The sequence below is a fragment of the Prionailurus bengalensis genome, chromosome B4, assembly GCF_016509475.1.
Source record: "Prionailurus bengalensis isolate Pbe53 chromosome B4, Fcat_Pben_1.1_paternal_pri, whole genome shotgun sequence".
In the NCBI taxonomy this organism is placed as follows: Eukaryota; Metazoa; Chordata; class Mammalia; order Carnivora; family Felidae; genus Prionailurus; species Prionailurus bengalensis.
In genome coordinates, this window is record NC_057358.1 from 71,938,579 (window position 1) to 71,964,600 (window position 26,022).

The 26,022-nt window shown below is 38.0% G+C and overlaps 1 protein-coding gene across 4 annotated transcripts in view; it reads right to left on the reverse strand.

The window, feature by feature from the left end:
* NELL2 (neural EGFL like 2) overlaps positions 1-7,465 on the reverse strand; it is a 338,935-nt gene extending 331,470 nt beyond the window's left edge. Inside the window, exons 1-3 of one of the 4 annotated variants that reach the window (XM_043563469.1) lie at positions 7,366-7,465; positions 6,524-6,609; positions 5,954-6,082 (exon numbers count right to left, since the gene is read on the reverse strand). In XM_043563469.1, coding sequence (XP_043419404.1) covers positions 5,954-6,082; positions 6,524-6,578 — 184 coding nt within the window. In that variant the 5' untranslated portion in view covers positions 6,579-6,609; positions 7,366-7,465. Of the gene's footprint in view, positions 1-5,953; positions 6,083-6,225; positions 6,308-6,523; positions 6,610-7,028; positions 7,168-7,365 lie in introns of those variants that run through there. The other 3 variants (XM_043563471.1, XM_043563468.1, XM_043563470.1) reach the window with 3 other exon arrangements.
* Positions 7,466-26,022: the final 18,557 nt, after the last annotated feature.

The following is a 26,022-nucleotide window of genomic DNA, read 5'->3' on the forward strand; positions in this document are numbered from 1 at the left end:
TGATTTCAAAGTCTAGGAATAATCCTCTGTGGTCCTTGGCTCCACCCTCTGGGATCTCAGCTGTGCCTTCTGGGCTCTCAGTTGTACCCTCTTAGTCAACCTTATTTTTTCATAAAAGGTGGTTCGTGTTTGCAGCTGAGTAGATTAATCAGCTTGTTTCTTGCTTGTAGAATTTTAGGGATCAACAACCTTCTTTTACTACATCCTCACTTCCCTTTTCAGGCCCAGCCAGTTGCATTTTTGCTGGTATAGTATTCTCAAGAACCACATGGGGCCCCCAATTGTGTCATGGTGATTTACTCCATTAGACAAGAGGCTCCTCCACAGATATTTCTTGGCAACATTTATCTCTGTAACTGGCTTCTGCTGAGATGTTTGAGGGAATCCATGAGTTGCATGTTCAATTTCTTCAAAGAGCCCTCTATGTGACTGAGTACTCTGACCTTACTTCTGAGACCCTAGCAAAATGTTTTCCCTAGAAAACCATCGGCTTTGTCTCCAAGGCAGGCATTCCTGACAATGAATCTCCTCACTTTAGCATCATTTTCAATCTGGGAGGCTGAGAATTTCCCAAATATCAAGTTCTGGTTTCATTCTGCTTAATAGTTTTTCCTTCAATCTGCCTCTCTCCTCTCACTTTTTACTAGAGGAAGCAGTACGAAAAACCCAGGCTGCACCTTCAATAATATGCACATAAATCACCTCAGCTAAATACCTAAGTTCATATTTACAAGCTTTACTTTGCACATAACTGCAGGACACAATTTAGCTAAGCTTTCTGCCACTATATAACAAGGATCCCCTTTCCTCCAGTTTGCAATAGCATGTTCCTGATTTCTATCTAAGCTCCCAGGGGCAAGTGTCTTTAACGTCCACATAACCAACAGTTCATGACAATTTAAGAATTCTCTAAGGTGATTTAGGATTTCTCTATCACACTCTTCATTTTCTTCTAAATCCTTCCTAGTAGAATTGCCATCACCATATTGTTCCTAACAGTCTATTCAAGACAATCTAGGTTTTCCTATAATGCTCTTGAAAATTCTTCGAGTCTATGCCCATTTCCCAATTGCAAAGCCACTTCCACATTTTTGGGTATTTCTTACAGCAGCCCCCACGTCCACATATCAAAATCTGTACTAGTTTCCTATTGCTGCTATAAAAAATCACCACAAGCTTAGTGACTTCAGTCAACACAATTTATTATCTCACAGTTCTGGAGGTCAGAAATGGGCTAAAATCAAGTGTCAGCAGCACTGGACACTCTAAGGGAAAATCCATTTTCTTGCCTTTTTCACCTTCTCAGGACTGCCCACACTCTTTGGCTCATGGCCTACTTTTATCTTCAAAGGCAGCAATGGCAGGTTGAGTCATTCTCTCATTGCATCACTGACACTGACTCTTCTAGCTCCCTCTTCCAGATCTAAAGGACCTTTGTGATTACATGGGGACTAACCATAGAATGCAAAATAGTTCTTACCCTAAGGTCAGTTGATTACCAACCGCAACTCTACATACATCTTAATTTCCTCTTGACAGGTAACATAACACAGTATCAGGTTCCTAGTATTAGGACATGAACATCTTTGAGGAAGCATTATTCTGCCTACCACAATATATCTTTATGTAATGATAAATTTTCAATTCTCTTCTATTAACATGGCCTATCCTGTAATCTGGTCTCTGCTCTCTTCATTTGTGATCATTTCATATCACAACCATATGCTTCCACTACTCTGAATTTCTTCCATTTTTTTCAAATGCACAATGCTCATTCCAGGCTTGGGATCTTGGCTCATGCTATTTCCTTTGTCTCTGTGATTCTCCCTCTCTGAATCCCCATAGCCCCTCTTCTACAGACTAAGTATCCTTCAGCTATCAGCTTAAATGACTCTTCTTCAAAGATAGTCTCCCTGAACCTGTGACTCCCTAGATAATAGATTCCCATTGCACTCTTAGTTTTTCTTCATAGCATTTACCTTAACAGTGATTAAATTATTATCCATGTAAATATTTATTTAATGACTATCTTTAAGACACTCTGAAAGTAAAGTTCTAACTTATTCCTTTGCTTCATGCCTAACACCTAGCAGAATACAACTGCACAACAAAAATTTATTTAAATGAATAAACATATCTCCTTTAATCCCGATAACAACATTAATTTTATAATTGAGGGTGCTGAAATTCAGAGAAATTGAGTAACTTCACCATAGTAAAACAACTAATGAGATTCCACTTGGGTCTATCTTGACTTCTAAGCCCATCTCTTTGTCACTGTGTTATTCTATTCTATTGGGGCACCAATGACCACTGTCCCTAGTCCATGGATGTCCACTGACCATCATATTGACAAATACTCATTGCAAGCTTGCTTTCCTTAATGCAGCTACCTTTACCTAATAAAGTCAATGTCCTAACACCAAATGCCCAATTTCAGTCCTGTTTTTAAATACTGACCTAAGAGTAGGCTTGTGGACGTTTTTTTCCCTTTAAAATCTTAAAGTTCTTTAAAAAAAAATAACTACTAAGCTTATTTTTAAATTACCAACTCAGGAAGAAAATATGCTTTGATTTTATCTTACTTCTCTTGCGGGGATTAATGATATCATAAAATCTGTGAACACCTTAAAAGAAATTTTATTAAACCAACAGATGAAACTATCAGCTTTGGGAATCTGGCCAAAGAAAGTGTTAAAACCAAAGATCTAAAAATCATGCTAACATTGCTAGAAAGTGCTAGAACTGTGTTTCTTATGCTCTCTTTCTTGGTCTCCCATGTACAGAGAAGAAAGAACATTATCATTACAAATATTTCCTAGACTTTAAACAAGGTAAGTAGGTAGAATTCTATCTACAATTACACTAGTCCTTAAGATTTCTTTACAAGCCTTCGGAGGTCTTTTTCATTGTCAGCATTCAGTCCTCTATTTTTTAAAAATGTAATATATTTTTGTGGCTATGAGTCAGACTGAAGCTAGAAATACTTAGATTTTGATGTAGATTCCAAACTGTTGCTTGGATACTTTTTCCTTTTGAAAATGATTATAACTGGCACACATAAAAAGCCACATTTATTAAAGGATGATCTAATTTAGCATCTTCTTACTTCAATTTCCAATCCAGCTACAAATCAAATTTCAACAACAACAAAACAATTTTAGTGATACTAAATTTTTAGTGATACAGTTGCTATTATGATAAAAACCAGATATGACTTGGAAATATATTCCCACTTGCTTTTATTATCATATATAATAAAATATAATTATTAATATAGATTCATATTGCACAATAATTTACAAAAGTTATTTATAGTTTCAAAAAGCACTGAATTACAAGCATCTTAAATAGCACCACAGAGAATAATGAAGTAGTCAAAAGGAGAAGCAATATTAAATGAGCAAAAATCATTGGGAAATTATATGCTGAGATTTCTTTATTTTAAAGCTAAGAGACAAAAGAAGATGGTTTTATCACTGCAGGAGAAATTTAATGGTTCAAAATCTCTTCCATCTATATAGAACATATTTGATAGCACAAAGTAACTTATCTGATAGGTTCATGTGAAATCTGAGAGCATCTCACAAGTTTTGTAATTTGTTACCATCCTGCTATGATATTTGACACACTATACGAAAATATCTGCAACACCCTCAATTGACCATAAATCAAATCCATCAAATCTTCAGAGTCTAAAAGCTTTTGTCTCTCTAAAAGCCATGGAATTCCCGTGAAGCAGTAGGAATTAGAAGTGGCTTCTTAACAATATTTTCTAATAGCAGAGAAAAGATATTTCCAAGGTAATGCAGAACTACCAAGCAGAGCCAAAGATCCACCTGTTGTCAATTGATAATCTAAATCTCAGAATAAAAGAAGTTAGTAGAGCATAATCAATAGATCAGTAACATATGCCTACTGAGAACACAGCAGGTAGCAAATACTTGTTGATTGATTGGCTATATGAAATAAAGCTCATAATTTGGCAGGAAATGAAATTTTACATCTTCAGTTCTCAAAAACTAGATTTGTTAGGCATTTACTCAGTGCAGGGCTTAGTACCAACAAGGAAATAAAATCAATTCATTGATATGCATTGATAAGTAGTTACAATGGACAATTCATTTGCAACACAATGCCTACCTTGATGAACTGGCAATTTAAATAAAGATGAATACTAAATATTGCTTTAAAAAAAGTAACCAGGAAAAGATATTTGTGCCTTGAGACTATTTCCTAGAAATTGTCTAATTGTCTAGCATGAGAACATAAAATCACAGTCCTGAAGGTTTCTAGTTGTGACAGCTCAGATACTCTTCTGAGAAAACTAAGAACAGTAGTATAATTTAAAGGAGCTTTGGAAATTTTAAGGGCACTTCAACATCATTTGTTTATTAGGAGCGTTAGCTTCTGTAAAGCTTTTCAGTTACTCAAATTAGCAGTCCTGAAATAACTTCGCTTCCAGTTCACAGGGACTGAAAATCAGAGGTTTTAAAAAGAAGAAAAAAGGAAGAAAAAACCAGAAGCTTATCCCTAATGACACTTCTCTTCCACTTTGTGAATTTTGCTGACAGTCTAGTTTTATTTCCTTCATTAGATTTAGTCATTCTTTTTAAAGGATTCGATAGCTAGGCTGCACCTCTACCCCTCCCCCCAAAAGATGTTTCAGTAAATAAAACATCATCACAAATATTTATCACAATAGAAATAGTTAGTGGGCTCACCATAATTAAAACAGAAAATTACATTTTTTATAAGAGTAAGCTTGTTTTAAATAACTGCAGCACATGCCAATTTCCTCCTTTTCCCGTTGTAAGCTTTAGTGCTACTGTCCATGGTGACACATACTGGCTATGTCAGGCAACAACACCACTACAGAGACATTCAAGTTTTATTTTATTTCTGTTTCTTGGTGGCAGATTTGCTGAAGTGGTTTTATTTTGCACATCCAACTCTTTAGTAATTATGAAGCCATGGCACCAAAATCACACAAGAAAACTCAGGGTGGCTAGCTTAGTCAGTTCATCAGCTACGTTACACCAAACTTCATTTGTCTTTTGCCTTCATCTGTACTTCACCATATATGAAACGAATCTTTCTGTATGTGTTTAGCTACCTTTTAGAATCTCATATTACATCTTTCCACAAATCAAGCAATATTCAAAAGCTTTGGTAAATCAAAGGTGACAGCTTGATGTATTGGGATTTGCTTCAAACTATACTTCTATATATAAATTATAATGTAGACATTCGTGTATGGCCAACGTCCACTGACTTAAAAGAAAAGTTTTATTATATTAAGTATACAATTAATGGTGATACAAGATATGCCTTTGAATTAAAATTTATTTGAAAGATTTTCAAAATCATATTTAAGAGAATATTATTCTTTCTCTTGACATTGTTAGAGTAGAATCGTGATCTTTCAATAAGAAATCGTTTTACATATAGTATGTTTGTGATATACAGTAGATAAAATTATTGAGAGGTATTCATTTTTCCAGAAAGCTACTCCACATAAAGAAATTCTTCCCAACCAGGCACCATTGTACCTGGAACTTTCAGAGAGCAGTGTCTTAACTAAGATTAAGCTATCCTATTTTCTACCTAAATCAATTTCACCCAAATGAGGCGTTTGTGCTATAATTCATTGTTCCCCAGACTCTAAAATCAACCATCTGCCATCGGAGTTTCTGTACAGTAATTAAGGAACTATCCATTAGAACTGGCAAGAGTACAAAGTAAGGAGGTGGGGGCGGGAGGGGAGAAAAACCAAACCACTTAAAAAGAGATGGAAGGTGTGTGTCTGTCACGTTAACCCCTCCATATCTCAGGTCCAGATTACTGTCATCATCCATGAGGCAATACAGAAGTTAGGAGGAGCTGCGAGGCCAACTCCCTCCTGGGTTATCGGAACTGAAACCGCACTGGGGACTCGGCGCGCACTCCATACCTTGAAAGAGAAAGGCTTTCGTCCCATTATGCAGCCCGGGGACCTGGCGCACTCCAGTCGTGGACTCCCCAAGTTCTAACTCTGTTAAGACGTCAATCTGTAGAGAGGGGTCCACACCAAGCCCCCAAACTGGTGGGAGGGTGGGGGAGAAAGAAAAACCTCCATCAAAATGCAAGCCTCTTCCTCCGGGGCAGCAAAGAACCGAGTCTAAGAGATAATAATTGGGAACTGATGAGGGAGGCGACTCCCTCCTCCGCCGTGCGAAGCCTTACCTGAGATCAGCAGCCAAGCTTTAAATAGCGGAGCACCCAGTCCCATTTCCCTGACCTACTTTAAACCCCTCTCGGTGCAAAGTTCCCCCTCGGCCCTCAGACCCCGGACTAGGGGTGTGACCCGCCCTAGCTTCTCCAAGGCAAGCAGAGAAAAATCCAAATGCAAACCCACCCCCTACTCCAAGCTTCCCACTCCAGACCTACTTCGGATTGAGGAAAAGCAAGGCGTCCCCAACCAGCTCCGGCTGCCCCCAGGCGGGGGCCATCCCATCCCCCGCCCCATCTCTGGGCCACTCACCTGCTCCGAGACCGAAGATCAAACAGAATGTTCTCAGTAAGACCCGAGACTCCATGGTGTGGAACTGCTCAGTCCATCGTCTCCCTCTTTAAAAATAAAAATAAAAATAAAATAAAAATAAAAATAAAAATCGAAGAGGTTCTCGGAATCAAGTGGGAAAATAGCGTGTGTGTCTCCTGCCGCTGCCTCGCATTTACTGATTAGTAGGATTAATATGAATTGGTTCCCTAAGAAAAAAATGGGAGGACACCCCAGGCACGTGAAGAACTTGGACCCTCCAATGCGCACATCATTCCCACACGCAGAGCCGAGGCGGCAGCGCCGGCAGAGCCGGGGGCCCAGAGGGAGGGGTCGGGCTCACCCGGGGGCTGCTCCGCCGGGGAATTAGCTCCGGAGCTGAATAAAAGCAGCCGAAGTCACGACACCCCCAGAGGAAGGGAGGCGGCCCCAAGAAAGCCGGGGGTGAGGCTGCCCCGCACCCGCCCGTCTTCCCCACCGCGCGAACCTGTTGTAAAAGCAGAGACAATGGAGAGAGCGCCGGAGACGCGCGGAGGAGAGACGGCTCCCCCGGAGCGGGAGGGGCAGGCCCGGGGAGGCGGGGAGACCAGGAGTGGGGAGGGACCGCCGAGGGCGAGGCCAGGCGCTCCGCGTCCCTCTCCAGCACGGGGCTCCTTGGTCTCCAAGCCCCGTCTAGCGAGCCCCGGAGCTGCTGCAGCCCCGCCCTCCGATCCCCCCACCCCGCCCCCCGCCCTCACTCGCTGGCCCCGGGGAAGCCAACCTCCTTTCGGGATCGAAAGATCTAAATTCAAGGTGCTAAGTTGATGGGCGGTCTTTGCTCTCACCCCTTGATTTGGGACGCGTGTCTTGAAAGACAGACGGGAGAGAAAGGACCACCCAGTCGCAGAAGGCAAGGCTAGGAGACGCGCTCGCCCGCCCTTTAGGCAAAGGAGGGAAGCCCGCGTATTGTGTACTGGGCTCCGAAACAGCCCCGGGGACTGGAAAAGGAACTCCCTCTCTGGGGCGTGCGGCGGAGGGCTGCCAAAGCCAACTAGACTCTCCTGGTGGGGCCGGACGAAGTAGAGAGAGACAGGGGGAGGCGGGAGGCGAGCCTGGAAATCCCTGCGAGCCCTAGCGGAGAGGTTCCCTGCCCGGGGCGGGGCGCTGGAGAGCTTCCCAGACACGGAAGGCGTCGGGGAGAACTTATCCTGGAACTGCTGGACAGCTCCGGGACCTAGAGCGCCCCCTGCCAAACAGCGCCGAGAACCGGACTCTTGGTTCTCCAGGACCAGCACACAGCAGGAGACAAGGGCAGCAGAGCGAGTGCGCCTGTCCACGCTGAAAAGAAGAAATGATAGGTAGGTGGATAAATGGATGGATGGATGGACGGATGGATGGATGGATGGATGGATCCATGCATGCATAAGAGAAAGAGAGCAGAGAGAGAAGAGAGAAATAAGCGGAAGGCAGAGCCTGGGCAAGAAAGAAGAGCGCCCCCCGCCCATTGTTGACCACACTCAAGCACTCAAGTAGGCTCTACACACCCTTCCCACCTACACGCTAGGACCATAACAGCGAGGTCATTTGAGGTCTAATTCTCAACGCACAAAAGTATATTCAAGGTCAATCGCACATATTTTTCAACACAGCCCTAAAATTCTGAGGTAAATCTCAAATAACAAAATTCAATGCCCATATTGAAAAGAATTTCAAAAGTGATTAAAATGTTAATTGCTCCAAAGATTGAGTTTCTTAACCTTCCATCCAAATAGATTCTGAATTCTCTAACAGGATGCTGCACAGCTAGTTACCAAAATAACTATAGGGTACAGTCTGAGTCTCCAGTAGAGAAATATGTACTATATTATACTATAATGGGATGAGGGGGATGTTTTAGCTCTATTCTTGGAATTTTTAAGGAAAAAAACAGAATCTGGACATTTTTTCAGTTCAATTTTTAATTTTCTCTATCAAATTTTCCACTTAAATCTATTTGAAATTTTTTAAAGTTTAAGAAAGAAATATTCCAGTACTTACATGAAGTATTGTATGAAATTTCCTAAATTTGAAAAAAAAAAACATAATCTAGTTGAATTGATTAATTCAAAGGAAATTATTCATCAGGAAAATAAAGATTTTTCTATAGGAGTACATCAAAAATATTGGATTGTAATAAGTATCTATAAATGTTACATAAATTTCAGATAATGGAATTATTTAATATTCTAATAAGAAGGAAAAATAACTATACATATACATACATATTTACATGTAGAAGTTGTCCCAACCTATATGTACTCAACCAAATCACAGAATCAGGAATACTCTCCAATCTCTCTGATGCTCACCTCTTATATGCTGAAAGCTGATGGTCAGTAAGCTTATCTCTAGCCCCCCACACACACACACTTACCCTCTCTCCAGAAGAGTGGTATTTCGTATCCAAAATTATTGCAGTTGAAACTGCTACTATAATTATGTGACCTAATTAAAGTAATGGAAGCCATTAAAATATGACTACAGAGAGAGACAGAGAAGAGTGAGCTATTTCTATAAAACTAAAGTATAAAGCTTTGGAAACCTGTAAGAAAAGTGAGTCATTGTATTAGGTACGGCAGGGTTATCAGCCTGGGTAGGGGTTCTCAACTTTAGAGCTATGGACATTTTAAGGTTGGACACTTCTTTGTTAGGACTGTCCTGTGCCTTGTAAGATGATTAATAGCATCCCTGGTCTCTATCCACTTAATGCCAGTATTTTCAATATTTCATTTTATCTATATGTCCTGTAATTATACCTTTTTGTGTACCTCTTAAATGGATGCTCTAGGGAATACAACATACATACTTAACTTTTCACCATCTCCTCTATGGTAGATGAAGTATGAGGTAGTCTCTATGCTACCACTTCCATTGGAATGTGGAAACTTTACCAGGATATTGGTCCTTCTATCTTCCTTTATGTTGTCGTTGCCTTATGTATTAAATCAGCATACACTGAAACTTCCTTCAGATAATGTCAAAACGTTTGCTTGAAGTCACTGTGGGAGGCATAATAATGGCCTTCCCCACCCTCCAAAAATACGTGTCCTAATCACTAGAACTCGTGAATGTTACCTTACCTAGTAAAGGGATTTAAGGTTGAGGATGGAATTAAGATTTCTATTCAGGTGACTTTAAAATAGATTATCCTGGATTGTTTGGATGTGACCAATAAAATCACAAAAGTCTTTATATGTGCAAGAGAAAGGCAGAAGAGTTCAGAGTGGCCTAAAATGAGAAGAATTTGTTTTGCTGTTGCTGTCTATGCAGATGGAAGACTACAGAAGGACCGTGAGCCTAGGTATGTCAGTGCACAGCCTCAAGAAGCTGGAAAATATGAGAAAAAGGATTCCCCCTACATCCTTGGAGCAGAACAGAACCCTGCCAATACCTTGATTTTAGTCCAGTGAGATTCATTTGAAGCTTTTGAGCTACAGAACTATAATAAATTTTTGCAGTTTTAATCCACTAACTTTGTGGCAATTTGTTTCAGCATTCACAGAAAACTAAGGTAAATACTCACCACATAATGAAAAGTTCAATTGAAATAATAGATTCTACTGACCCTGAAAGGATTCCCTTCTACCATATACAAACCTAAACAAAATGTTTAATATTGTTTTATTCATAAGAAGAAAGAGGGGCTCCTGGGTGCCTCTGTCGGTTGGGCATCCGACTTCGGCTCAGGTCATGATCTCGCGGTTTGTGAGTTCGAGCCCTGCATTGGGTTCTGTGCTGACAGCTCAGAGCCTGGAGCCTGCTTTGGATTCTCTGTCTCCCTATTCCTCTGCACCGTCCCCTGCTCATTATCTGTCTCTCTCTGTCTCAAAAATAAATAAAACATTAAAAAAAGTTTAAAAAAAAAGAAGAAAGAAAATTCTCAGATGCTATGAGGAAAAAAGTAGCTGGAGATTGGCAGAGAAAGAAGTAGCCAATTCAATGATTGGGCGAGGGCAGGACATAGGGCTTCAGACTCAATGGGGGCCCTAAGACAATGGGGTAGGATTTTAATATCCACACAAGAACTGGAAACAATGAATTATGGCCAAAGCCAGAAGAGGTGAAGGTGTTAATGGTCCCTCTGATAAAAATAGGAAGCTTTGAAGGATTATACTGCATATAAAAAGAAACTTTAAAAAATTTTGTACATTTGTCTAAGATGTGACAAAAGTGCCTTCCAGCTGCACATGGCCACAGTTGGAAAATAAAGTCATCTATAATAAATGTCAAATCTCAAGCCTTGCCACTTGCAGACACACAGTATAAAATTACACTCCCTACTGGTGTAGGAATTCTACAGACAGAAATTAGAATAAGACCCACAGAGTGTCCTGAAGAAGAAAATGTAAAACTTCTATTAAGGGACCTTCCAGCATCTCTAGCATGTGAGGAAAATTTCTGATGAGGATAAGATCACAATATAATAATATTAATAATAATAACAACAACAACGACGACGACGACAACAACACTGGAATAAAGTACCATGAAAGACAGTCAGGAGACACCACACGGAAAAAGACCATTAGTATCTCATGAACTCAGAATATCATAAAAATGTGAAAGTATAAAATAAGTATGTTAAATGATTAAATTTTTTTGTGAAGGAATACAAAAAAATAATGAAAGAATAGAATTGTATAAGAAAAGATTAGGCAGATTTCAAAGGAAATCAAATAGAACTTCTGGAAATACAGGTATATTTAAAAACAATATTTAGGGGCGCCTGGGTGGCGCAGTCGGTTAAGCGTCCGACTTCAGTCAGGTCACGATCTCGCGGTCCGTGAGTTCGAGCCCCGCGTGGGGCTCTGGGCTGATGGCTCAGAGCCTGGAGCCTGTTTCCGATTCCGTGTCTCCCTCTCTCTCTGCCCCTCCCCCGTTCATGCTGTGTCTCTCTCTGTCCCAAAAAAAAATAAATAAATGTTGAAAAAAAAAATTAAAAAAAAAAAAAAAACAATATTTAAAAAACATTGGCTAGGGGCGCCTGGGTGGCTTAGTCAGTTCAGCACCTGACTCTTGGTTTTGGCTCAGGTTATGATCTCATGGTTTGTGAGTTGAGGCCTGCATTGGGCTCCAGGCTGACAGTGCGGAGCCTGCTTGGGATTCTCTTTCTCCCCCTTTCTCTGCCCCTCCCCCACTTTCTTTCTCTCCCTCTCAAAATTTAATAAATAAACTTTAAAAAAATGGCTATAAAAAAAGCAGCAGATAAAATAGACCTGAAAATTAGTGAACAAAAAAATTGGAGAACAAAAATTGAGAACTGAGAATGCACCAAGAATGATAAGATGAAACACACAAAAAAATCTATGAATATTAGAGTTAGAAGATCCAACACAAACTAGTTAAAAGATATGGAATAAGAGACTAGAGAGAATGGAAGCAGACACTATTATAGGAAATATTTAAGCAACAAGTAAAAATCTTTCAAAAGTTAAAGATATGAGATTCTAATTCTGGGTAAGAGGGAATAAGCACACTCCCCTCTCTCTCTCCCATTGAATGCTATCGAATCTGGACAGAATGCATGTAGTATTTGAGGACTCAGAAAATTAAATAGCAGCAGGCAAACTGAGAAAGAAGACCAGAGTTTGAAGTACAACCATACTGGCACTGAGTACTTCTAAGAATAAACCACCACCCAAGTCACAGACTGCCTATAAAAGGCTAGTCAAAATTTGCAGTCTAAATCCAATTGAGGCATTTGCCTGCTTGAAAAAAAAAAAAAAAAGAAAGAAAAAAAAAAGACATTCTCTATAGTACTGAACAAAACTCAGAGTCTCATAACATAATATTAAAATATTCAGGGGGTGCCTGGGTGGCTCAGTCAGTTAAGCATCTGACTCTTGATCTCAGCTCAGGTCATGATCTCATGGTCTGTTAGGGTGAGCCCCACATCAGGCTCCGTGCTGACCTTGAGAACCCTACTTGGAATTCTCTCTCTTGCTCTCTGTCTCTCTTATTCTCTCACTCTCTCTCTCTCTCTCTCTCTCTCTCTCTCTCTCAAAATAAATAAATAAACAAAATTAAAATATTCAGGATATAATCTGAAATTATTTAGCATATGAAAAACCAGGGAAATTTCAACTTACATGAGAAAAATATAATCAACAAACACTAATGCCAAGATGACACAGACATTGGAATTTATTTTTTAAAAAAAGACATTAAAGAGCTATTACAAAAATGCTCCCAAAAAATAAAGGCAAATACTCTTGAAACAAATAATAAGACAAAAAGTGGTAGCAAATAAATAAAAGTAGAAATTTTAGACCTGAAAAGCATAATAACCAAAAATTTTAAACTCATTAAAATGAGCTCAGTACTAGAGATGACAGAGGAAAGAGTGAGCTTGATAGGTCAATTGAAATTATCCAATCTGAACAACAGAGGGAACAATTTTTTTAATTAATATAGCAGCAGTAATTTCTGAGATGAAATCAAAAGGACACTATTTCATCAGAATCCCGAGAGAGTTCAATACCAAAATAAGTATTTCAAGAAATAATGGCCTAAGACTCCTTGAATTTGTCAAAATATGTAAACTTGTGGATTCAAGGAGCTCAGTAAATCCCAAAGAGGATAAACTCAAAGTTATCCATGACCAACCATATCATAATTAAACTGCTGAAAACAATAAAAAAAGAAAACTATCGCAAAGGAAAAAACATTGAAAGCAATCAGAGAAAAATGACACATTATTTATAGGGAAGCAACAATTTAAATGAATACAGGCTTCTCATCAGAAACCACAAAGGCTAGATGGAGGGGAATAACATTTTTTAAAGTGTTCAAGAATACTGTCATCCCAGAATTCTGTATCTGGTGAAAATATCCTTCAGGAATAAAGATGAAGGAAAAAAATATTCTCAGATGAAGAAAATCTGAAAGAACTGGTTGTCAGCAGGACTACTTTGAAAGAATTGCTACAGGAAGTTCTTCAAACAGAATGGAAATGATAACTGAAAGACAACTAGCATATCAGAAATCAAGAAATAGCAACAGAAATGGTAAATATCTAGGTAAACATAATAGACTATTCTTTTCTTGAGTATTGTAAAATATGTTTGATGGTTGTATTCATTTTCTATTGCTGGTATAACAACCACAAATTTAGCAGCTTAAAATAATACAAATTTATGATCTTACAGTTCTGTAGGTCATAAATCTGATACTGGTCTCATCAGGCTAAGCTCAAAGTGTTGATAAGGTTGTATTCCTTTCTGAAGTCTCTAGGAAAACCCTTTTTCAACTTCTAGAGAGTGCATTCCTTGGCTCATTACCCCCTTCCATCTTCAAAGCCAGCAACAGCAGACTAAATCCTTCTGACAGTGCATCCTCTGTTTCTCTGACTACAGTTTGGAAAGGTCCTCAGCTTTTAAGCACTTATATGCTGACATTGGGGTCATCTGGATAATCTAGGATAATTCCTCCACCTGAAGGCCCTTACCGTTAATCATTTGTACAAAGTCCTTTTTCATGTCAGGGGACATAGTCACAGGTTCTGGGGATTAGGGTGTGGACATCTATAAAGAGACATTCTTCTGGTTATAATACTGATTGAAAGAATTATTTTAAAATTGTCTAAAGGGAGGAGCACCTGGGTGACTCAGTCCATTAAGTGTCCAACTTCAGATCAGGTCATGATCTCGTGGTTTATGAGTTTAAGCTATCATCTGTCTCTGTGCTGACAGCTCAGAGCCTGGAGCCTGCTTGAGATTCTGTGTCTCCCTATCTCTCTGCCCCTCCCCTGCTCATGCTGTCTCTCTCTCTCTCTCAAAAATAAATATTAAAAAATATAAATTAATTTAATAAAGTAAAATTGTCTAAAGGGGTTTCAAAGTATATATATTTAATGTATAAAACAATCACAACATAAAGAGATGAGGATAAAGGAACCAATATGGTGATAAAGTTTCTATATTCTAATTGAAGTGGTAACATATGAACTCTAAGTAGACAGGAAAAATTAAGTAGTATATTTTATTCTCTAGAACATTAATTTAAAAAGCTATACAAAGATATAGTTAAAAGGTACAATAGATGACCTGGAATATGAAAAAATATTCAAATAACTTGAAAGAAGGCAGGAAAGGGTTAAGACAAGTAGAAGGAATAGAGACAAAAGAAATAATAAAATTGTAGACCAAAATCCAAACGTATCAATAATGGCATTAAATATAAGTGGTTTAAACATAACAATTAAAAGACCATGGTTGTCAGAATGAACTTGAAAAATATAACACAACTATATGCTATTAAAAAATTCGTTTAAAATATAATGTGGTAAATTTAAGGCAAAAGGAATAAGAAAAAAATATACTATGCAATCATCAATCAAAAGAAAGTTCAAGTGGTTATATTAATGTCAAAAAAGTAAACTTTAGATCAAAGAAAATTACCAGGGAAAAAGAGGTACATTACACAACAATAAAAGGATGAATTTACAAGAAGACATAATAATCATAAGTGTGTCTGCACATAATAGCAAAGCTTCAAAATATATGAAGCATTTGCCCTAGAGAAATGGTGACAGAACTGAAGGAAGCAACTGACAAATCCACAATTCTATTTAGAAACTTCTTACATTCCTTTCTCATAATCAATGGCAATCTCTAGTCCCAGATAATTCCAATGCCAAATTCCACCAAACATTTAAATAAGAAATAACATCAGGAAGACACAAATCTTCCACAAAATAGAAGAGGTAGGAACAATTCTCAACTCTTTTTAAAAGACTAGCATTACTCATACCAAAACCAAAGACAACGAAAAACAAAAAACAAAATAACATAGAACACGTATCTTTTGAACATACATGCAAATCCTCAACAAAATATTAGTAAATCAAATCAAACAATATATAAAAAGAACAACAAACATTCCAGGCTCTGAGCTGTCAGCACAGAGCCATATGTGGGGCTCAAACTCACGAACCGTGAGATCATGACCTGAGCTGAAGTCAGACGCTTAACTGACTGAGCCACCCAGGTTCCCCTGATTCAACACTTTAAAATCAATCAATGTTTGGGGCGCCTGGGTGGCTCAGTCGGTTAAGCGTCCGACTTCGGCTCAGGTCATGATCTCATGGTCCTTGAGTTCAAGCCCTGTGTCGGGCTCTGTGCTGACAGCTGGAGCCTGTTTCAGATTCTGTGTCTCCCTCTCTCTCTCTGACCCTCCCCCATTCATGCTTTGTCTCTCTCTGTCTCAAAAATAAATAAACATTAAAAAAAAATAATAAAATAAAATCAATCAATGTAATCTGCTACTTTACAATCTAAAAAATATAAATCACATGATCATATCAATTGATGCAAGAAAAGCATTTGACAAAATTCAACTATTGATGACAAAATAAATAACCCACTTGTGACATAAAAATAGAAGGGCATTTCTCAATTTAATAAAGGATATTTTAAAAGATCCTGCATTAACAAGGCAAGAAAAAGAAATCAAAACCATTCAGGTAGGAAAGGAAGAAATAATAATTTTTTTCCCTAGACAATTTGGTCATCTACATTTAAAAATTCCAAAAGCATCTTTGAAAAAGCTATTCTTTTTTTTTTTTTGAAAAAGCTATTCTAATAGCTATTAGAACTAGTAAGTGAATTTAGCAATGTTACAGAATATAAGGTCAACAATACAGAAATCAATTGTGTGTCTACATGGTTGAAAGGAATCATTGAAAATATAAATAAAAAACAATACCATTTATAATAGCATTAAAAGACAAAAATGCAAATGGATAAATCTATAGACAAGATTTAACACTGAGAATTATGGAACATTGCTGATGGAAATTAAAGGAGGTCTAAATGGATGAAAAGATTTATCATGCTCATTGATAAGAAGATTTCATGTTAAGGTATCAATAATGTAGGTCTACTTATATAGATCTACAGATTTAAGACAATTCCAGCCAAAATACCAGTAGGCTACTTGATAGCAATTGATAAGCTGATTCTAAAATTTATATGTAAAGGCAAAGAAAATAGAAAAGCCAAAAATAATTGAAAGAGAGAAAAATTAGCGGTGCCTGAGTGGCTCAGTCAGTTAAGCATCTAACTTCAGCTCAGATCATGATCTCATGGTTCATGGGTTCCAGCCCTGCATCTGTCTCTGTGCTGACAGCTCAGAGCCTGGAGCCTGCTTCAGATTCTGTATTTCCCTCTCTCTCTCTGCCCCTTTCCCATTCACACTCTGTCTCTCTCTCTCTCAATAATAAATAAACATTAAAGAAAAAGAAAAATTAGAGGATTCACACCATTTGACTTCAAGCTTCTATAAAGCTATACATCAACACAATATTAGGATGAGGACAGACATATAAATTAATGGAATAAACCAAAGAGCGTAGGAATAGACTCACATATATGCTTCTTGATTTTTTATGAAAGCATAGATATTTCAACGGATAATTTATAATTTTTTAAATTTTAATTCCAGTATAATTAACATACAGTATTATATTAGTTTCAAGTGTATAATATAGTTTCATCAATTCTATACATTACTCGGTGTCATCATGATAAGTGTACTCTTAATCCCCTTCACCAATTCACTCATTACCTCACCCACCTCCCCTCTGGTAACCATAAGGATTTGGGGGCAGTTTGGGGGTGGGGGGTTGTTTTGTTTTCATAGAGAGAGCACACACACAAACAGGGGAGTAGGGCAGAGAGAGAGAGAGAATCTTAAGCAAACTCCACACTCAGCGCAGAGCCCAAAGTAGGGCCCAATCCCACAACCCGGGATGATGACTTGAGCAGAAATCAAGAGTCAGACACTCAACCAACTGAGCCACCCAGACTCCCCTCTGGTAACCATCACTTTGTTCTCTGTAGTTAAGAGTCTGTTTTTTGGTTTATTTCTTTTTCTCCTTGTTCATTTGTTTCTTAAATTCCACATATGAATGAAATCATTTGGTATTTGTCTTTCTCTGACTGACTTAACTTCACTTAACATTATATTCCCTACACCCATCCATGCTATTATAAATGGCAAGATTTCACTATTTTTTATGGCTGAGTAATATTCCATTATATACAATATATATAATATATTATATATATATATATATATATATATATATATATATATATCACATCTTCTTTACTCATCCAGATATAAATGATAATTTTCAAAGTTTCATTTATTTAAGTAATCTCTATACCCTACATGGGACTCCAACTCACAACCCTGAGACCAAGAGTCGCATGCTTTTCCTGCTGAGCCAGCCAAGTACCCAGATAAATGATAATTTTTTAACAATGATACTTGAACATATATCCAATAAAGGACTTCTAATGAAATGATATAAAGAACTTTTATATTTCAATAAGACAAAAAATTCAATTAAAAAAGAAAACAAAATATTTAGACACTTTACAAAAAGAGATATATAGATGGCAAGAAAGTACATGGAAAGCTCCCCACATCAGTACTCATTAAGAAAACCCAAATTAAAATCACAGTGAAATACAGAATTAACAGAATGGCTAAAATTAAACAGGCTGTCATTTCCAAGTGCCAATCAGATGCAGACTGACATAAACTCTGACTCTTGCTGGAGGGAATCAAAATGGTACAGGCTTTTTGGAAACCTGTTTAGAAACTTCTTATATAGTGAAATACTCACTCTTGGGTATTTATTCTGGAAAATTAAATCAGATTTCCTCAAAAAGGCCCATCTCTGAATGTTTATAGTAGCTTTATTCATTTTAACCAAATGTAGAAATAGCACAAATATCTACAGACTGATAAATGGATAAATGAATTGTGATAAATTCATACGATGGAACACTACTTAGCAATGAAGTACAATGAACAATGAAAGCAGGCAACAATATGTTTCTTCCACACATTGACTGTCACAAGGCCTGAGATGATGACGGAGTGATTCTGGACTCTTTCCCTGTTCCCTTCGTTTTACATTAACAACCATCAGAGGGGGTGCCTGGGTGGCTCAGTCGGTTGAGTGGCTGACTGAAGCTCAGATAATGATGTCGGGGTTCATGGGTTCGAGCCCCCTGTCTGGGCTCTGTTCTGACAGCTCAGAACCTGGAGCCTGCTTCAGATTCTGTGTCTCCCTCTCTCTCTGCCCCTTCCCCCCCGGCTTGCACTCCATCTCTGTCTCTCTCAAAAATAAACATTAAAAAAAAAAATCATCAGAGTATCTTGGTTTCTACTCCAGGGCTCAAGGCAGAGTGGTTCAGATTTGCTTAGCCAACCACATACTCAGACATCTCCCTTACTCCACATGTAGCTTGAAAGGGCCTCACACTTCAAGACTATTTATGAGGTTTTGTTGAAACAATAGGACCACAGAAAATAATAAAATGATTCTGGAAGTAGAATTGGACTAAGCACAGTACAAAGAGAAAAAGGAGATTGATAACATTAAATAGCAAAAAGAAAAGGTGTAAAAGCAAAAAGATCAGCATAAAGAGGCAGTATCTCAAAGGGAGAATGATATGGAAAAAGGATGGTAAGTGGGGAAAATAGAATTTTTATAACAAAGATGCCCTTCCTTCCACAGCACACTCTTGCTCACTTGTGACAGTGGAAGGTAAAAGAGATGCCCACTGGGGACATGAGAGAAGGTTAGCTTTCAGTCAACATCCTTTATATTCTCTACACACTTTGAATTACTCACACACCTCAACTGAAACTTTCTAAGAAAAATAAGACAAATGTTGTTTCAAACAGTTCTAGAGACAGCATGGTGAAAGATACAAGCTTGGAACTTGCTCAGAAGCTTTGGGTCAAGGCTTTGTCCCACCTCTTTCCTGAGCCAAACACAACCTCCCTGCACCTGCTTTAAGGATAGCATAATAACTAAAAGCCTATCTATCCCAGGGCTGAGGAGGGTCAAGTCCACTTAAAAAATCACTACGCAGTATTTAAATGCGAGTTCTTCCTGTTGTCATATTAAACTATGCCACATCAGGGTTGGCCTGTTTATGTCATTCACCTTAGTGATTCAGTCATCATAATGCAAAATAATGCTGATTAAAATTAGTCCATAGGAATAAGCAAGGAAAAGAAAACTGGAAATGTGATTGTGGTTAACGAACTATTGTGAGCCTTTTTGGTTAAAAAATATATATAGTGTTCTGACCACAGCACTGATTTACTGCCTTATCAAATGATATCAGTCTCCAAGAGCTATGAGTCACTGGTTTAAAAACTTATCCCACCACACAGCCCTTATTTTTAACTGCCAATGGACAAGCAGAGTGAGCATTGGCTGCTTTTGCCAAAACACTGCAATACTTACTGTTCATCTAAACAGAATAAAGCATCCACGTGGACCCAGCCAGTCTGCTGGCTTCTGGCCTTACTTAAGGTTTTCTATTAAAAGACGGGGCTTTGTCTAGCATTAAGATACAAAGTAACCCTCCTTAGAAGGGCTAAAGGCTAGCATATTCTTAGTGACATCCAAAAGCTAGTTTTACTTAGATTTCTCCCTTCACCCTATAAACTCACCTCCAGAAATGGTAAATATAGACATCATAAGAATTTCATTTTCAAAAGAAGATTTTTATTTGGTTCTGCCACTGCTATCATCAGAAATCATTCTCTTTTTTTTTTTCAAAGGCTATACAGAACCCACACCTTAAAGAACATCTCTTAAATTCAGACCTCAAGACACAATAATTCAAAATCCTCCCTGACTCATCACATAATTCTTACTAGTGCTTAGCTACTGACATTAGAATCTTCTTTTCGATGAACATGTAGTTGCTAGATGGAAAGTCCAGAACATGTTTCCCAAATACATGGCTTGAGAACAAAGATAAGTTTATGTTAGTATCTTAAGAGTCTGGCAGGGACCCAGAATCAGCGTGAGCTCAGCCAAAGTGTCTGTGCACACATATCATCAAACCCTCTGACAGGAAGAAATGCTTCAAGAGTTCTGTCACCATGCCAGGGCCAGCCTCTATTTCCAGCTTTACTGTCTTGGCCAAAGGCTGGAGCTGAGAATGCAAACTGAACGACCGAGTTGCTGAGTGAGCAGGAAAAGAAATGTGCGAGTGGTGAGGGGTGCTGGGGCCATCCTTCTTTCCCTGTGCAGGCTGACTGTTAACATTCACAGTGCTAAGTAAGGGACTTGCTGGGAAGACTGGCCATCACTTGCAATCACAGCAGAAGCTGGGGAAGTTCTAATTTTGCACACCAAGACAAAGACGAGTCACGTAATTTGTTCAAAATCGCACAACGAATTAATTTCAGAGCCAGCTCATAAGATTCGTTGTCTTAATTTATTCATTTACTCAACAGGTATTTGTAGAGGTCCACCTATGTGATGAGCACCAGGCTCTGTGCCTCAGATGAGCAAATCTCAACCATGGTCCAGGCACACTTGGGCAAAAGAGTCCTTATGAACAGCCACAGACTAATCTAAAAATATAACTGCTGCCACTAGATCTTCTGAGAAAAGGATATGCCATCCCCTTGGACTTTCATGAACAGCTACATGAAATGTTACCCAGGGCCAACCTATACTCCTCTGACCAAATCTTTCATTATCGCCCCCACTTACTCTCTCCAGCACATCTTGGGTGTTCTTCGAACCAGCCCAGTATGTTCCTGCCTCAGGAATGTCACATACCCAGTTTTTGCTGTCTGGAATGCTCTTCTCCCGCACAGCTGCTTTACTTCTTTCCAACGTCACCTTCTCACCTTCTCGGTGAGGTCTTCCCAAACAATCTGATTTCCAATTGCAAAACCCCCCAACATACATACCAAGCACTTCCTAACCCCCTCCCTTAATTTATATTTATGATATATTTACTTGTGTATTGCCAATGCACCCCCCCTCACTCCATGACCTAAGCTCCATTTTTACAGGTGTATTTACTGCTTTATTCTTTTTTTTTTTTAATTTTTTTCAACGTTTATTTATTTTTGGGACAGAGAGACAGAGCATGAACGGGGGAGGGGCAGAGAGAGAGAGGGAGACACAGAATCGGAAACAGGCTCCAGGCTCTGAGCCATCAGCCCAGAGCCTGACGCGGGGCTCGAACTCACGGACCGCGAGATCGTGACCTGGCTGACGTCGGACGCTTAACCGACTGCGCCACCCAGGCGCCCCACTGCTTTATTCTTAATACTTACAACAGTGCTTGGCACATTGTACGTGTCAGGAAATATTTGTTGAATACAAGAATAATGAATAAAAACATGCCTACTATGTGTCTGGCATGTAGTAAGCATTCAATAAATGGTAGCTACTATTAGAATTTGCTATAGTGAAATTATGCAAGCTATTGATCAAAAGGACAAAATCCTCTAGGGCATGCAAAATCTCCTCGTTAACTTCTACAGAGCATTCTTCCTAGTTGCTAAGATATAACAAAAGCCTGCTTCTTTTATCTCTAGATCACTACTATACATTCAAAATGGGTTCAACAAATGATTTTTTTATGGAGATCTTAAGTTTCTGAGCAAAACCTCCTGTGTAAAATTCGCAGCAGTTTTGTATCATAATTTTTTTTAGCAACGAAAAGAAATTGACAACTTATTTTCGCTTGTTATTTATCTCAGTACTTCGGGTTGTTATTGATTGTACATAAGAATATGCCTCAAATGCCTCCAACTTAGGATAAAGCACATTCTTTTTTCATTTCATATTTTTTTCCATTGTCTTTAGTTTCCTCCCTCATACACAGCAAATTGTATCACTGTGACTGACAACTATTTTGCCAACATTTCAGGTATGTTTTTCAACTTTTTGCTTTTCTATTCTCTTTATCCACACATCAAATTATTTTTTTTTCCTTTTGGCTTGACTACTGTTGCATCCTGTTTCATTCTGAAGATGATATGTTATTTTAATTGACAAAACCCAGGTGTTCAAAATAGTAATTTTATTTTCTGTACCTCATATTCAATTTAAGACCTCATTTTTCCCTGATGAAAACTAACTACTGTTATTGAGTGCTTCCTACGTGTCAGACATTGTTGTAAGAGAATCATCTCACTAATTCTCATATTAGTCCAATGAGATACCCATATTACAGAGGAAGAAAGTCAGGTACAGAGAAGTTAAATATCTTCACTAGGGTCATATAGCTGATAGTGGGAGACCTGGGATTCATATATAGGTGGTGTGATGCCAGAGTTGATTGTCCCAGCCACTCCACTACAGTGATCTCTTTTAAAAGTTGCTAGAAAATGCGATCCATATGCAATATGCATTCTTTTTGCAAGACGTCCTGGTAATGGGTCCTCTGTTCTCAGCTCAGCCATTGTCACGGATGGAACTCATATTCATCAGGATCATGTCCCTTAAGAGCTAAAGCCTCTTATATTATTATTGTTGTTATTATTCTTATTTTATTTTGTTAATTCTCCTTAATTTTTGAATTTTGTTAATTCAATTTTTTTTTTAAGTAAGCTCCATGCCCAGCATGGGGCCCAGTGTGGACCTTGAACTCAGGACCCTGAGATCAAGACCTGAGCTGAGATCAAGAGCTGGACTCATAACCAACTGAGCCACCCAGGCTCCCTTTAGTTCTGACTTTTTTAAGTGGTTATGTGTTACCACTTAAATTTTTTTTTACTTTATTTATAAATTTATTTATTTGTTTATTTATTTATTTATTTATTTATTTATTTATTTATTTATTTATAAAATTTATTTCTAATGAAATAAATAGTTTTTATTTCCATGATTTTTTTCCTTCTGTGATCAGGATTCTATACAGTAAAAGCTTTTTCCACCTTTCCCACTAGACTAAAAGCTCTGTAAGAGCAAGTCTTATGTCTATCTTATTCATAACTGTGCACTCAGAGCCAAGCATAATGCCAGGCGTAAGTCTGGGGTTCAATGCATATTTCTTTGAACAAATTGAAATTGAATGTCCTCTCCCTTTTTTTATTCAATTTATTATATTATGATTCCATACTCCTGCCTTGAGAGAACTTCAGAATATTCATTAAATATATAGACACATCTATATATTTATATCTATATATTTAATGAATGTATATCTATATATTTATATAGATATAAATATCTATAGATATAATATATCTATATATTTAATGAATATATTGGCAAAGTACACTACAGTTGAAGACTGAAGACTTGTTTTCAAATATCTTTCAGAAATGGAATTAGCTTATCCCAATAGCATATTCGTGATGCTGCAGTTTTCTTTCTCACCCCCAGTAATTGTTCAACATGGAGTAAGGCATCTGGCAAACTGGTGAGGCTGTCACCCAGTTGAGAGAACATGGGTGTGCTTCAGAGTAGGATTTAATTTTTGTCAAAGATGTGGGCACTTGAAGAAAGGAACAGCATGTGAAGGTGCATGAGTGAACAGTTTAGCGGGATACTGGAGTAGAGAGCAAAACATCACCAGACTGACAGACCACACTCCAGGTTTCTACCGCCAATTCTGCCACTTGTTAATTGGACAAGTCAATGGATCTCCATCACTGCCACCGTGCCACCATCCTCATCACAGTCCTAAAAATATCTAACACATACAAAATGCCTACCAGCTTTCATGAATTACTTGATTCAATCATTACAAAAGACCTATGAGGTAAAGACCATTATTATTATCATCAAACTAATGCAGATGAAGAAACCAAAGCATAGAGAAATTTAGTAACTTACCTAAGGTCAATATTAGGTAAGGGCACAACTGGACTTTAAATCTTAACAATCTAGGGGCACCTAGGTGGCTCAGTCAGTTAAACATCCGACTTTGGCTCAGGTCATTATCTCACATTTTGTGGGTTCGAGCCCCATGTGGGCTCTGTGCTGATAGCTCAGAGCTGGAGCCTGCTTCAGATTCTGTCTCCCTCTCTCTCTGCCCCTCCCCAAGTTGCACACACATGCACGCTCTCTCTCTCTTTCCCTCTCAAAAATGAATAAACATTTAAAAAATTAAATCCTAACAATCTAGTTTGAGGGGTGCCAGTCAGTTAGTGTCCAACTCTTGATCTCAGCTTAGGTCATGACCTTACTGTCATTGCATGGAGCCCCACATTAGGCTCTGTGCAGATGGCATGGAACCTGCTTGGGATTCTCTCCTTCCCTCTCTCTCTCTCTCTCTTTCTCTGCCCCCCCCCCCTGCTTGCCCACATGATTTCTTTCTTCAAAATAAATAAATCAACTTTAAAATGTTTTTAAAAATTAAATAAATAAATAAACAAACAAATATAAAAAATAATTTGAAGAAACCAATGCATGGAGAAATTCAGTAACTTAGATAAGGTCAACATTAGGTAGGGGCATAACTGGGCTTTGAATCTTAACAATCTAATTCTAATTCTTAAATCTAACAATCTAATCTAATTCCCAAACTCTCCATCAGTTCTTTCTATCAAACCCTTGTGAGACTCAGTTTTCTCCTGAGTTTTCTCTATCAGAAATTAAGTTAAATACGTCAAGTCCTTCACAGCTCCAAAAGTCTATTATTCTAAATAAAACATAGCCAAAATAACCCTTCACATATTCAGTAATATACATACACATATAATCATGAGTTTGCTAATAATAATTTAGCATGAAAGGTCAGCTTCCCTTAAATGACAATTATTAACATCTGGAATCTGACTGATACTTCTTTATTGCTCAGAGCAGGCCAAGGTTGCACACAAGGAGTGATTACAGAAGAGGCACTATACTATCTTAAGGCAAGCTGGCTATAGGACTTGAGATGAGCTGTACCCCTGTTCTCAGCATCTAAGCAAGTCAGACAGCTGGGGTCTCCAAAACCCCCTAACTATAAATGTCTATCTAGCATCCTAAATGAGACTAACAGCTATCATCGAACTTTCAAATGTTTTTCCTGCCTTTAGTCCTACATCCACAATCCTAAACCTGCCTACAGAAGTGTTTCTCAAACCATGGTGACAGACTGTTTTTTTTCCAGTTTTACTAAAGTGACAGACTGATTTTTAATCTCTAATCCATTGTGAACCAACAGGTTAAAGATTTTCAATTTTATCTTTGCAAGGTATAATGAAATGAACTTCTAGAAAACTATATTTTAAAAGATATACAAACTCAACAGACCTAAAATTGCATTTCAATAAATCTAATCAGAACAAACATAACAGGAAAAAATTATAGGAACCACATACATTGGTTATTGAAAGTATGTATGTTGAAGATTAAAATGGAGAATGTTGATTATACTCATAAGTTTTGTCATTCACAATCAAAAAACAAAAAGTTATAAAGGAAATAGCAATTCCCTGTATTAAATTGCTTTCCTCATACTTTGATGAACACTGTATATCAATAGTTGAACCTATTTTCTGCTTGTTAATTATCTAGGTTGGACTGATGACAATGCTACTCTCAGGGGATAATATACATCTATGTTTTGTTTTATTAACATTTATAACAAAGAAATCAGTTTCACAAAGTAAATTGACAAGAATGGAAGAAAATGAATTACAGTAAGCTCAGGATATTTGTTTTTAATTTTTATCAAAAG